General features: G+C 46.9%; 1 protein-coding gene across 5 annotated transcripts in view; it reads left to right on the top strand.

Moving 5' to 3' along the window:
- Window positions 1–546: 546 nt before the first annotated feature.
- CFAP251 (cilia and flagella associated protein 251) overlaps window positions 547–12,535 on the top strand; it is a 65,095-nt gene continuing 53,106 nt past the window's right edge. For 2 of the 5 annotated variants that reach the window (XM_082641035.1, XM_082641039.1), the window contains exons 1-4: window positions 1,438–1,981; window positions 2,636–3,049; window positions 8,799–8,939; window positions 11,347–11,456. In XM_082641035.1, coding sequence (XP_082497161.1) covers window positions 1,583–1,981; window positions 2,636–3,049; window positions 8,799–8,939; window positions 11,347–11,456 — 1,064 coding nt within the window. In that variant the 5' untranslated portion in view covers window positions 1,438–1,582. Of the gene's footprint in view, window positions 661–903; window positions 935–999; window positions 1,291–1,437; window positions 1,982–2,635; window positions 3,050–8,798; window positions 8,940–11,346; window positions 11,457–12,535 lie in introns of those variants that run through there. The other 3 variants (XM_082641036.1, XM_082641038.1, XM_082641037.1) reach the window with 3 other exon arrangements.

Below are 12,535 nucleotides of genomic sequence, written 5' to 3'. Positions count from 1 at the left end.
TTTGTGAGGTTCTAGTGGAGAGACACTTCGAGGTGGAATCATCCTAATAGATTTAACAAACTGGTTTGGCAGAAACGTTATGTGATGAGATAACGTAACCTATGAAACATTTAATCCCAGCTGGCTAAACTTTTCTGTACAACATCTAGTGCCCGGGCGAGGAGGTGGGGAGGACAGCTGTGTGCTGCACCAGTGAGACCGGGAAATTTAGTTTGCTTTTGACAAAGAGAACTTTATCAAACCGTTCGTACTTCTTCACATAACTTTGTCAAGTCTTCAGAAAGTCAGAGTTGCTAGGATTGGCCGCTGCAGCTTCTCAGGGGATGGCACCAAGGGAAAACATGGGGGAGAGTGGGAGGGGAGCAGAGGGGAGGTGAGAGGAAAGCCAATTTCACTTCCCAAGTCGCGGCGGCAGGGGGCGAGCTCGATCGGCTCCCCGCTCCCGCCGCTTTCTGGTCACGTGACCGCTCTCCAGCCTTCTTGCTTTACGGCCCGTCGCCTGCCGGCGGCAGCGGTTACCATGGAGACGGGGCTTGGGTGGTGACCGTAACTAGGGAGCCCTTGGAGGAGAAAGCGGCGTCAGCTGGAGGCCGGGAGGTGGACGAGGGGTTCACGCGGCGGGAAGACCCCGGCCTTTGAGGACCAGGGTGGGCGCGCTCTGTGAGTCAGGGGCGGGGGCCCCGGCAAGGAGGGGCCTGGTGCCTCTTGGGGGGCGCTCACCCCACCTGGGGTCGGCCTGGGGCAGCTCCAGGCAGACCTGAGCTGGAGAAAGGGGCCACGCCTGGGCTTTGTACCCCCACGGACGCACACACCTGCTCCCCGCACCCCCCATGAAGAATTTGGCAAAGTTTGGCAGTCGGAAGAGGCTCTGTACTAAGGGCCCTAGACTTGAAATCTTAGCAATTTTTCAGATGGCGGAACTGAGCATTGAGAGGTCTGCTTCTTACTCGCTGTATGATCTTGAATAAGTCACTTCACCTCTCAGAGCTTCAGACTCTTAAGTTTGCTGTAAGGAATAAAAGAGAGAATATGTTAGGCTTTTTAACTTTCTAGACTGCTACCATTTCTCAAGCACTCTGTGCTGCACCTCGAGCATTTTACATATGTCATTTCATCTAATCTTCACAACACCCCCAGAATTTAGGGTTATCATTTTAATTTTGCCTGTGAGCAGATTTAGCCTCCGAGGGGTAAAGTGACTTGCCCAAGGTCACAGAGCAACTGAGTGGTGGAACTGGGATTCAATGCCAGGAGAGGCTGACTGGAAAGCCAACACTTTTAACCACTAAGGTACCTGCTTCTTCCCCTATTCGTATTATTAGAGTTGTTGTTAATGCCTGGGTTGTCATTTTGCTGCCTGTGGGACTATGAATACATATAAACTGAGTTAGAGGGCTCTAAAATTATTCTCAGAAAGATGAGGCCCGGGATCAATATTTTTAAAGATTTGAGACAGGCTTTCCCAGGAGTATGACATTCTTTTTATTCCCACGGAAAGGAACAGAGCTGGTATTGCACATTTCATTGATAGGTTTGTGGACCAGGAAATCAAAATGGAAAACAGAGGGCCCTGCTGATTATTATGCTCAAAATTTCTCTAGAGACATCTCCAAAGAGAAGAATGTCAGATGCAGAGGAAAACCCACTGGAAGAAACAGAAGAATATGGAGAAATAGAAATGGAAGAAGGAGAAGCTGAAGAAAAAGATCCAAATGATGAAGGGTTAGAAACTGTGCAACAGGAATTAAAAGAAGACAACACATTAGCATGGAGAGGGTCTCAGGAGGAGGGGGAGGAGGAGGGGGAAGTGGAGGGAGAGGAAGGGGAGGAGGAGGACGAGGGGGACGATTTCGGGAAGGAGGAGGCTGCAGGAGCACAGGAAGAAACCACAGTGAAGCCCCAAGAAATCACCAAGTCCATGATCAGTTTGGAGAGACTGACACCCACTGATTCCCAATCAGTCCTGTCAGGAACGCTCCCAGTAAGTAGGAATTTTCATTCAGTCAGTCATTCGTTTGTTCATTCATTCATTCCTAATCATTAATTGAATGCTTGTTACCCACTTACCTGCCAGGCTCTGCAGATATAAAACCAAGTAAGACACAATCCATTCTCTTCAGGAGCTCTGGGGTATGTAGGGAGACAAACATTATAACACTAAGTGCAGTGGTTGAGAGGTCCCTGGGAGATACGTATCTATATAAAGGCCGACTTGACCCAGCTTGGAGGATGATCAGGGAAAGCTTCCTGGAGGAGGTGTGTACCAGGGCTGACTTAAAGGACAGGGGTTAGCTGGAGCGTGCTTGTCTAAACAGCCTGTAGAAATCACCTCTGGTCCAAGGAGAAGTGACTCTCTGTGGCCCTGTGGTGGTTTTGGAGGCCACCAGTGCCACTTAGAAGAAGAATTTTGCTGTTGTGGGTCTGCTAGTAGGCCAAGGATAAACCTGACACACCCACGATTCATGTTATTTGAGTACAGAATGTCCCAGGCTCTTTTTTAAAAAGTGCTTCATAATTCCGATGTGAGGCTAACACTAAGACTGGCTGATTAGGAAGAGAAAGGAAACTAAATGAGGGCATGTAGCAGCGTGTACTGTATTTGGAATCACAATCTCCTTTTTATTTCTTTTTTAAGAAAACCTATAGTGGTAGAGAGTCAAAGCATTCATTACAATCAGAGCTTTTGGAAACACTCGAACTTCCAAGAAGCATGGTCTCACAATTAGAGTTTCATGATTTGGATCTAACTACTTCTGCAGAACAGCAGCTTAGTTCCCCTGAAAAGCAGCCTTCAGGCGAGCTTGCAGAGAGAACCGACCAGAGGCCCCAAGATGAATTGGGACAAGAAAGGAGAGACTTGGAACCAGAAAGGGGAGACTTGGAGCCAGAAAAGAGAGAAGGGAGAAAAGAAAAAAGAGTATTATATATAAATGAGAAAAAAGAAAAAGAATTCCAGCCCAAAGCAAGGATCCCTCAGATGTCACTGGTCTCCACTGCCACCGAGGACATTTTGTTCCAAAAGGATGACAGTGCCAACGTGTATCCCTTGGTAAGTGCAACATGCTTTTAAATTTCCCCCAGTGTTTTGAGAGTATTGTGAAATAGGGGAATTTTATGCATATGGAAAAAAATACCACCAGAAAGCTCCTTTTTAAGCTAATCACAGACCTGTGTCTTTGTAAAGTTCAGTTTGGAGCTGTGGCTGGACATGTGTGACAGTATGTGGACACGAACGCTGCATCTGGGTTCAGCAGCGTTGCTCTGCAGGCAGGAAATTCCGCACATGGTTTGTCCGTTGTATAGGACGCTGTTTTCTTGGGGGAGACTCAGAATCGACCTCTCCCCTTTCCCCTCTCTTCTCGCTCCGTCTGTCTCTCTCCCTCCCTTTCCCTCTCTCTCTCCCACATCATCATACTCCTCCGTACCGCCAATTCCTTGCCTTTCCCTCCTCTCCTCGCCTCTTCTGCTGGCTTGATCCCTTTACCAGCTCCTAAAACCACCACAGGTTCCTAAAACTATCCATCCCAAGATAGATCAGTAAAGTCAAAGGTCTGGAAAAAGTGAAAGCCACCGGGAAAAGCACCAGGCGGTCCAAAGGAGTCTGCCTTTGCTGCAGTTGACAGTGTTCCAGGGAGGTGCCATCTGCGAGGGTAAAAATATTATCATTTGCCAAGAGAAGGAAGAGGAGGTTGTTTTTTTTTTCCCTTCTCCTTCTTTCTTCCTCCATCTGCTACTTTCTGAAAATTGTTTCCTAGGATTCATCTTTTTTTCTCCCCCCACCGTAGATTCATGTCTTTGGAAGATTTGTAAGTGATGGACGGTGTGTACTCAATGCAGTTCCTAACACAGAGTGAGCACTTGACAAGTGTTAACGACTAGGTGATGGCGGCGACGGTTGTGCCGGTGGTGGTGACGGAAGGATGCTGAGGGGGGAGTGCAGAGAACTGACAGCCTCCTTTCTGTAGATTTGGCCGACTCTGAGCAACGGAGTTAAAGGTTCAAGCTTGCAATTGCTCAGTCTGAAAGAAAGAATAATTGACTTGATTTATCTATTTGGCCGCACTGAGCGGCATGTTGGATCTTAGTTCCCCAATCAGAAATTGAACCCTTACCCTCTGCAGTGGAAGCTTGGAGTCCTAATCACTGGACCGCCAGGGAAGTCCCAAGAATAACTGAGTTTTAGAGCCCATGAAGACATTTGTCTTGTTTAGCCAACTAACCAGAAATCAGGTAATGCCACTAATAAGAGCAAGCGATCTTTTTATCCAGGCCCCAGCTACCTGGACTTGACAAAAGCCACTGCACAGGTCTGGGCCCCTGTTAGCCTTGGGCTCACTGCAGAACCAGACTTTGCTAGGCCTTCTCTCTTTGCAGGTTTGCTTAGCGCTTTGGGTGCGCTGTCTTTCTTTTTCCTTTCCTTTCGCCTTTATTGTTTCTTCTTTTTGTTAAAATGAATAAGTGCTCTTTATAAAAAAAATATACAAAGGCAAAGATTCCTTTTCTCGAACACACTCCCATCCCAATCCCATTTTCCTGAGGTGACTACTGTTGCAGTTTGGTATAACTGTATCTCTCCAGACCTTCTTTGGTACATATATAAACATGTTATCTGTGCACACACACGCACACGATTTGTGTTTTCAGTTGTTTGTTTTTGCAGTGAGATATTCTGCATTTCTGCATAAATGTTTTTGCACTTAACATGTCTTAGAGGATTTTTTGTATCAGTGCATGTATATCCACTTCCTCATTTTAAGTTTGGCTGTTTCCTTATTGATGGCCATTTATGCTGTTTCTAATTTCTTGCTCTCACCAAAGGTGCTTCAGTGAGTGTGTGCCTCTCCATCTCTGTGCTTGCAGCATCCTCCTTTTCCTTTGGGCTCCCCCGGCTTACCCCAAAGGCCTGTAATAACTCGCAGTGCTCATGGTAAATAAACCTAACCGTGAATACCATCTCCAGCCAAGTAACAAGGTATGGGTTTATGAGAAGGAATCATATAACTATCAAATACAGTGGAATCTGATTTTGACAATAAAGTTTTGTTTTCCAGATGACCATGTTTTAGAAGAAGATTGATGTAAGAGGTGGCTGTCTCCATCATCATTTGCCATGAGTGTTAAAACTAGTGCAAAATGCGGGCTTCCCTGGTGGCGCAGTCGTTGAGAGTCCGCCTGCCGATGCAGGGGACACGGGTTCGTGCCCCGGTCCGGGAAGATCCCACATACCGTGGAGCGGCTGGGCCCGTGAGCCATGGCCACTGGGCCTGCGCATCCGGAGCCTGTGCTCCACAATGGGAGAGGCCACAGCAGTGAGAGGCCCGCGTACCGCAAAAAAAAAAAAAAATTCTCCTTTAAAAAAAAAAAAAAAAAAAAAAAAACTAGTGCAAAATGCGATGAGTGTTAGTACTGTGAGATTTTGGCTAACGTGAGGGCTGCTCAAGCAAGGAAGTTCTGCTACTAGTGAGTGAGGTCAGCCTAGTTTTGACCTTGAAGGAGGTTTACCTGGAGACAGGAGTCTAGTTAAGAGTGTTTTCTTTTTACAGCTAATCTGTTAAATCTCAAAACAAGTTTCCAGGATGACTATAAGGCCTTTTAGAATCAGCAGGTTTCCAAAAGAACCATCTCACTTGAAGAAATTGGCTCTTAAGAACCAGCCAGATATGAAATAGTTCCGTTCCTAGAAGTTGCAGCTTGAGGCAATTATGATTCCGTGATCCTACCACTCACGCCCACGCAATAAAAGACCTAAATATAAATATAAATTACAGCGAATGAGCAGATGGAATCAGGAGAGAATGGGGAATGAAGCGTGTAGGAGAGAGAAATGGGCCACGTTGCCCACTCTGTCTTGGGAGAAATATACGGTACATCAATTTAACCTTAAGTATCATTCAAAGATCAGAAAGGAAACTCACCAGATTTCATTTCTTTATTTTTTTTTCTTTCGGCCGTGAGGCATGCAAGATCTTAGTTCCCTGACCAGGGATGGAACCCGTGCCCCCTGCAGTGGCAGCTCGGAGTCTTAACCATTGGACCGCCAGGGAAATCCCATCACCAGATTTCATTTCTATGCTCCAATATAACCCACTGATTTTTGGTAACTAATCACTTAGCCATCACTTTAAATACTCTACCACATCAGCCTTGGTTAATTTTTTAAATAGACTTTATTATTTGGGGGCAGTTTTAGGTTTATAGAAAAATTGAATGAAAAACACAGAGAATTCCCACATACTCCCTTGTGCCTCCTTCCCCCCTCGTCTCCTCTATTTTTACCATCTTGCATTAGTGCAGTACATTTGTCGCAATTGATGAGCCAATATGGATGAGTTAGAATTACCTAAAGTCCATAGTTTACCTTAGGGTTCACTCTGTGATGTACATTCTCTGGGCTTTGACAAATGCATAATGACATGTATCTACCATTGTTGTTTGATACAGAGTAGTTTCACTGCCCCAAAAATGTCCTGTGCCCTACCTGTTCATCTCTCCCTCCCCCTTATCACACCCCCAAGCCCCTGACAACCATTGATTTTTATTGTCTCCATAGTTTTGCCTTTTCCACAGTGTCATGTAGTTGGAATCATACAGTTTGTAGCCTTTTCAGCCTGGCGTCTTTCACTTAGCAACATGCATTTAAGGTTCCTCCACATCTTTTCATGGCTTGCAAGCTCATTTCTTTTTATAGCTGAATAATATTCCGTTGTATGAACGTACCACAGTTTACCCGTAATGTTTGTAAGGGACGTTGAATACAAAAATATACATAAACAAACTACTATTGAATTGGAAGCAGTAGTCAGATTTGTAGTGCCTATTATCTTTCATTTCATGAAATTTTTATTTTGGACTTGTTCCTGGCAGTGTGGAATTTTTAATCCTCCTAAGGGAATTTTGTCTCTTTTATACTTTATCCTTCCAGGGAAAATCGTGTATAAGGAACAAATACCCAGGCTGAATAATTGCCTTTCTTATGAAATTACTTAGTGACTTTATTTTAACTTGTCCATTCTACGTACTCTGATTCAGTAAATTGAATTTCACGACATGAAGTGCTCACTGTGTGTTTGGTACTGAGCTGGGTCTAGGTCCTGGGGAGAAGATGAATAGGAAGTTGTTTCTATTTACTGTTGAAGACTTTCTTTTTTTTAAAGGAAACGTCTTTATTGAAATATAACATATAAACAGAAAGAGCACACGGAAGTGTAGAACTCATTGAATTCTTACACAGTAAACACGCCTGTGTAAGCAGCACGTAGCTTTTCTTTTCTTTTTAAATCGAGGTAGAATTCACATCCATAAAATCCATCCTCTTAACTTTTTCTTAAAAGATTGTGGTAAAAGGCACATAACATAAAATTTACCACCTTAACCATTTTTATGTGTAAAAGCTCAATGGTATTAAATACATTCACATGGTTGTGCAGCCGCCATCATCACCCATCCCCATAACCCTCTTCATCTTGTGAAACACACACTGTACCCACAAACACCAGCTCCCCATCCCCACCCCGGTCCCTGGCTACTACCCTTCTGCTTTCTGTCTCTATGAATTTGACTACTCTAGGGACCTCATATAAGTGGAACCATTCAGTTCGACTGGTGTATTTTACTTATATAATGTCCTCAAGGTTCATCCATGTCGGAGCATGTGTCAGAATCTCCATCCCTTTGGAGGCTGAATAATGCTCACCTTTTGTTTATCCATTCATCTGTCAATGGACACTGGCTTCTTTTCCACCTTTTGGCTACTGTGAAATATGCTGCTTTGAACACGGGTGTACACAGATCTCTTTGAGACCCTGTTTCCTGTTCTTTTGGGTAGATACCCAGAAGTGTAATTGCTGGAGTATATGGTAACTGTATTTTCAGTTTTTTGAGGAACCTCCGTACTGTTTTCCACAGCAGCTACACCATTTCACACTCCCGCCAGTAACGCCCAAGGGTCCCAGTTTCTCCACATCCTTGTAAAGTTTACCCTTTAAAATTAAAAAAAGTTTTTAAAATTTATTTTTGTTGAAATGTAGTTGATTATATATCTAACTCTAACTATAGTTGATTATATATCTATATATTATATATAAACTAACACAACAATGTTGTGTTAGTTTCAGGGGTACAGCAAAGTGATTCACATGTATACATTTACATATATATATTCTTTTTCAGATCCTTTTCCCTTATAGATTATTACCAAATATTGAGTATAGTTCCCTGTGCTATACAGTAGGTCCTTGTTGGTTATCTATTTTATATATAATAGTGTGTATCTGTTAATCCCCAACTCCTAATTTATCGCTCCCACCCCCCTTCCCCCTTTTGTAACCATAAGTTTGTTTTCTATGTCTGAAAATTTCCCTTTTAAAGTATACAGTCGATTGGTTTTTAGCCTGTTCCCTAGGTTATGCAACCATTGCCGGTATCTAATTTCAGAACATTTCCGTCACCCCAAAAAGAAACCCATACGCAGTAAGCAGTCGCTCCCCATTCCCCCTCCCCTCACCCCCTGGCAACTACTGATCTGCTTTCTGTCTCTATGGATCTGCCTGTTCTGGACTTTTTATGTAGATGGGGTCACACAGTATGTGGTCCTTTGCATCTGGCTCCTTTCACGTAGCATTGCGTTTTCAGGGGTCATCCACGGTGTAGCGTGCTCTTGAGGACTTCTCAAGGTGACGTCTCTTCATTGGCTGATGATGTGCATCCTTCTCCTCCAGGACTCAGGCCGGGAGTACCCGGCGTCACAGCTCTGGGTTCGTGCACCGTAGTGTCTTCCTGGTTTTACCTTTGTCTTCCAGGCCATGACCTGGTCGTTCGGGTGGAACAGTTCCCTTCCTGTTTACTACATTCAAGACGAAAACCAGAGAGTGCTTCTGTACGCCAGCGCTCACACTGCGGTCATCTACAACGTCTTCAAGAATAACCAGCACCATCTGCAGGTTTGCAGGTTTTCTTACTTCAAGTGAAAGAGGTTGTTTTTAACCTGAATACAGCACTTTGGTTGTTATCGTTGTTGCTTTTTCATTAATTAATTAATTTATTTATTTTTGGCTGCATTGAGTCTTCGCTGCTGTGTGCGGGCTTTCTCTAGTTGTGGCAAGCAGGGGCTACTTTTTGTTGTGGTGCGCAGGCTTCTCATTGCGGTGGCTTTTCTTGTTGCAGAGCACGGGCTCTAGGTGCGTGGGCTCCAGTATTTGTGGCACGCAGGCTCTGTAGTTGTGGCTCCCGGGCTCTAGAGCTCAGGCTCAGCAGTTGTGGCGCACGGGCTTCGTTGCTCCACGGCATGTGGGATCTTCCCAGACCAGGGCTCGAACCAGTGTCCCCTGCATTGGCAGGTGGATTCTTAACCACTGTGCCACCAGGGAAGTCCAGCACTTTGGTTTTTATTTCAGGGGTCAACTTCATTCCATCTCATACACGTTTTCCTTCCTCTCTTCTGAACCATAGCAAACTCTGTTTTTAGGAACACATTTCATTGTTCATTTTCTCTCTGATTCTAATCAGAATCAATTTACAAATAGCAGTTGACTTTAATTTTATAGTAACTAGAATCTAAAGCATCTGTAGTTTTTACATTTCTGTAAAAATGTGGTCAGGAGAGACCATGTTGTCTCCACAGGACTATGGTGAGATGCAAAGGGCAGGGATTCGGACCTAATTAACACTCAGACTCCTTTCCAGGGCTCAAAGGGCTTTGATCCTCCTACTCATGCTGAGAAGTGAGTGTTAATATTCCCATTTCACAGGAGAGGAAACTGAGGCTCAGAGGGATTTAGCTGACTTGCCCAAGGCTGTGCTAGCAGATGCTGAAGCCAGGTCTTACATCCAGGTCTCCTGACTTCAAAGTATTAAGTAGGTCAGTCTTTCCTCCTGTCTCCTCCCTCCAGCACTTGGCTTTATTTACACCCTGCTCTGTGCCTCCCCGAATGCCCCACATGCCTGCCTTCCCCTCACCACTCTGCCTCCTCTGTTCCGGATGTTTTTGACCCCTTTCGTTTTCATCATTTACCTGTCCAAATGTCACGTTTTCCTGGTGTCCGACTTTCCACTAGTTAACCCGGTAAACAGTTCCACGTTACCCTTTTCAGTTGACGTATAAGGACCTTCCTTAGTCAATGCCTAGATCAGAAACTTCACAAAGTATTTTCCAAGAGCTCAGCCAGTATTCAGCATCGTGCCAGGGATCCAAGACACGTGGGTGTAACTTAAGGAATTTGCTTTCTAGAAGTCCTGAAATACACACACAGTCAGCAAGCAGCCCTTCTCAGAGCTTAGTGGAATGTGGAGCACTGAGCACAGACGTAGCAGCAGGGGGAGTAAGCACAGTGTGGTGGGCAGGCTCAGAGTCAGGGGGGCGGGCGGGGCAGAGGGGCTGAGAAGTAGGGAGCAGCCAGGCGGGCGTCCAGCCTCCGCAGAGTTGGGTGGCTGGGAGTGGCCTTGGCCATTCGTTCGTTCATTCATTCATCCCACATGTATTTGTCATAACCACTGTGTTTCATGTGACGGGTCTGTAGTCACGAGCAAAATAGATCTAGTCCCCCCTCATGGAGAGACAGCCGTTAAACAAGTGAACACATAAGCATATACCTAAAGATTTTAACAGTTGCTTGAAAGGAAACGTGAAAATGCTTTAAGAGGGAAGAATCAGGGTGAGAGGAGACTTCCTCTGGATTGGGTGGGCAGGGAATAAAAAAGTGCCGTTTGTGCTAAGACCCGAAGGCTGAGCCTGAGCCAGCCCGGGGCCATTTTGCGGGGAAGAGCATCCCAGACAGACAGAGCTCTGAGTTTTCAGGCCTCATGTGTGAGGCCCAGAGAGGAGGCCAGAGTGAGCGAGGGGTGACATGGAAGGAGGGAAACAGGGGCTGTTTCCCGGCTGCCATCTTGTTCGTGTTTCCAGAAGATTCCTCTGTTGTGTGGGGAAGACCGTAGGAGGATACGAGTGAAAGCAGAGGCCCATGAGGAGGCTTTGGTTCCAGAGCTGCTCAGTGACCTGAGTGAGCAGTTTTGGGGGAGATGAGGCTGGTAGGGAGGTTCGAGGGGGCTGGAGGTGGGGGGACCTGGATGTGTATTCTCAGCGTGGGTTCAGAGTCGGGTATATGCCTCGACCCCTAGGAAACCACTGTTCTTGCAGGGAGTGCAGCTTACCCAGAGAGTGTTTTGAGGGGAAGTTTGAAAACCTCTGGCTGTAGAGAAACACCGGGGAAGGCGGGTGGGAGTAGGATTTTCAGCCAGCGGCATCTGGAAAGGGAGCTCAGGTGTGCCTCCGGGGCCCCGCCTTTCCTGCTGGTGCCAGGGCTGGGCCCCCCGCAACCTCCGTCTCAGAGCGACTTCTCTCCACGTCTGCAGGGCCACCCCAACGTCATCTCCTGCCTCTGCATCAGCGAAGACAGGCGCTGGGTCGCCACGGCCGACAAAGGGCCCGACTGCCTGATAATCATATGGGACTGCTTCACGGGGTAGGCATGCCGCAGCCACTTTCCCCTGAGTTTTTGTACAGAGTCTGCCACCGTGACCCCCCAAAAAAGGAGTCATGCCGGTCCAGGGATACAGAAGGCAGTGCTGGGAGGCAGGGCGAGGGGCGAGGTTCTCAGGGGAGGTTGTCTTATTGCCTCAAGGCCTGTTGGGGTGACATCACTTTGGTGAATTTCCCATGGGTGATTCTCGGCTCTTTAAGCCCAGAAACTTGGTTTGTCGGTGGCCCCCAGGCAGACTGGGTTGAGGGAGGCTAACTCCCACTCACCCAGCTGGGAGACCCAGAGAAATTACATGACTTTCACCATCGGCCAAAAAAAAAAAAAAGACTAATCATACTTACTATCTTCATTTCCCTGGGCTGCTGTAAGAAATTACCCCAGGGCTTCCCTGGTGGCGCAGTGGTTGAGAGTCCGCCTGCCGATGCAGGGGACGCGGGTTCGTGCCCTGGTCCGGGAGGATCCCACGTGCCGTGGAGCGGCTGGGCCCGTGAGCCATGGCCGCTGAGCCTGCGCGTCCGGAGCCTGTGCTCCGCAACGGGAGAGGCCACAGCAGTGAGAGGCCCACGTAACGCAAAAAAAAAAAAGAAATTACCCCAATCTGGGTGGCTTAAAGTCACAGAAATTTATTTTCTCATTGTTCATGAGGCCAAATGTCTGAAACTGGGGAGTCTGCAGGGAGCTCCTGGGGCCCTGAGAGGGAATCTGTCCCATGCTCCCCTCCTCCTTTGGGTAGTTGCTGGCATCCTTGGTGGTCCTTGACCTGTAGACACATCACTCCAGCCTCTGCTTCCATCTTCATGTGGCGTTTCCCCCTCTGTGTCTCTCTGTAAGGTCTTCTCTCTCTCTCTCTTTTTTTTTTTTGCGGTACGCGGGCCTCTCACTGCTGTGGCCTCTCCCGTTGTGGAGCACAGGCTTCGGACGCTCAGGCTCAGCAGCCATGGCTCACGGGCCTAGCCGCTCCATGGCATGTGGGATCTTCCCGGACCGGGGCACGAACCCGTGTCCCCTGCATCGGCAGGCGGACTCCCAACCACTGCGCCACCAGGGAAGCCCGGTCTTCT

Source organism: Mesoplodon mirus (assembly GCF_964341445.2).
Source record: "Mesoplodon mirus genome assembly, chromosome: 13".
NCBI lineage: Eukaryota > Metazoa > Chordata > Mammalia > Artiodactyla > Ziphiidae > Mesoplodon > Mesoplodon mirus.
This window is presented reverse-complemented; position numbering and strand designations above follow the sequence as displayed.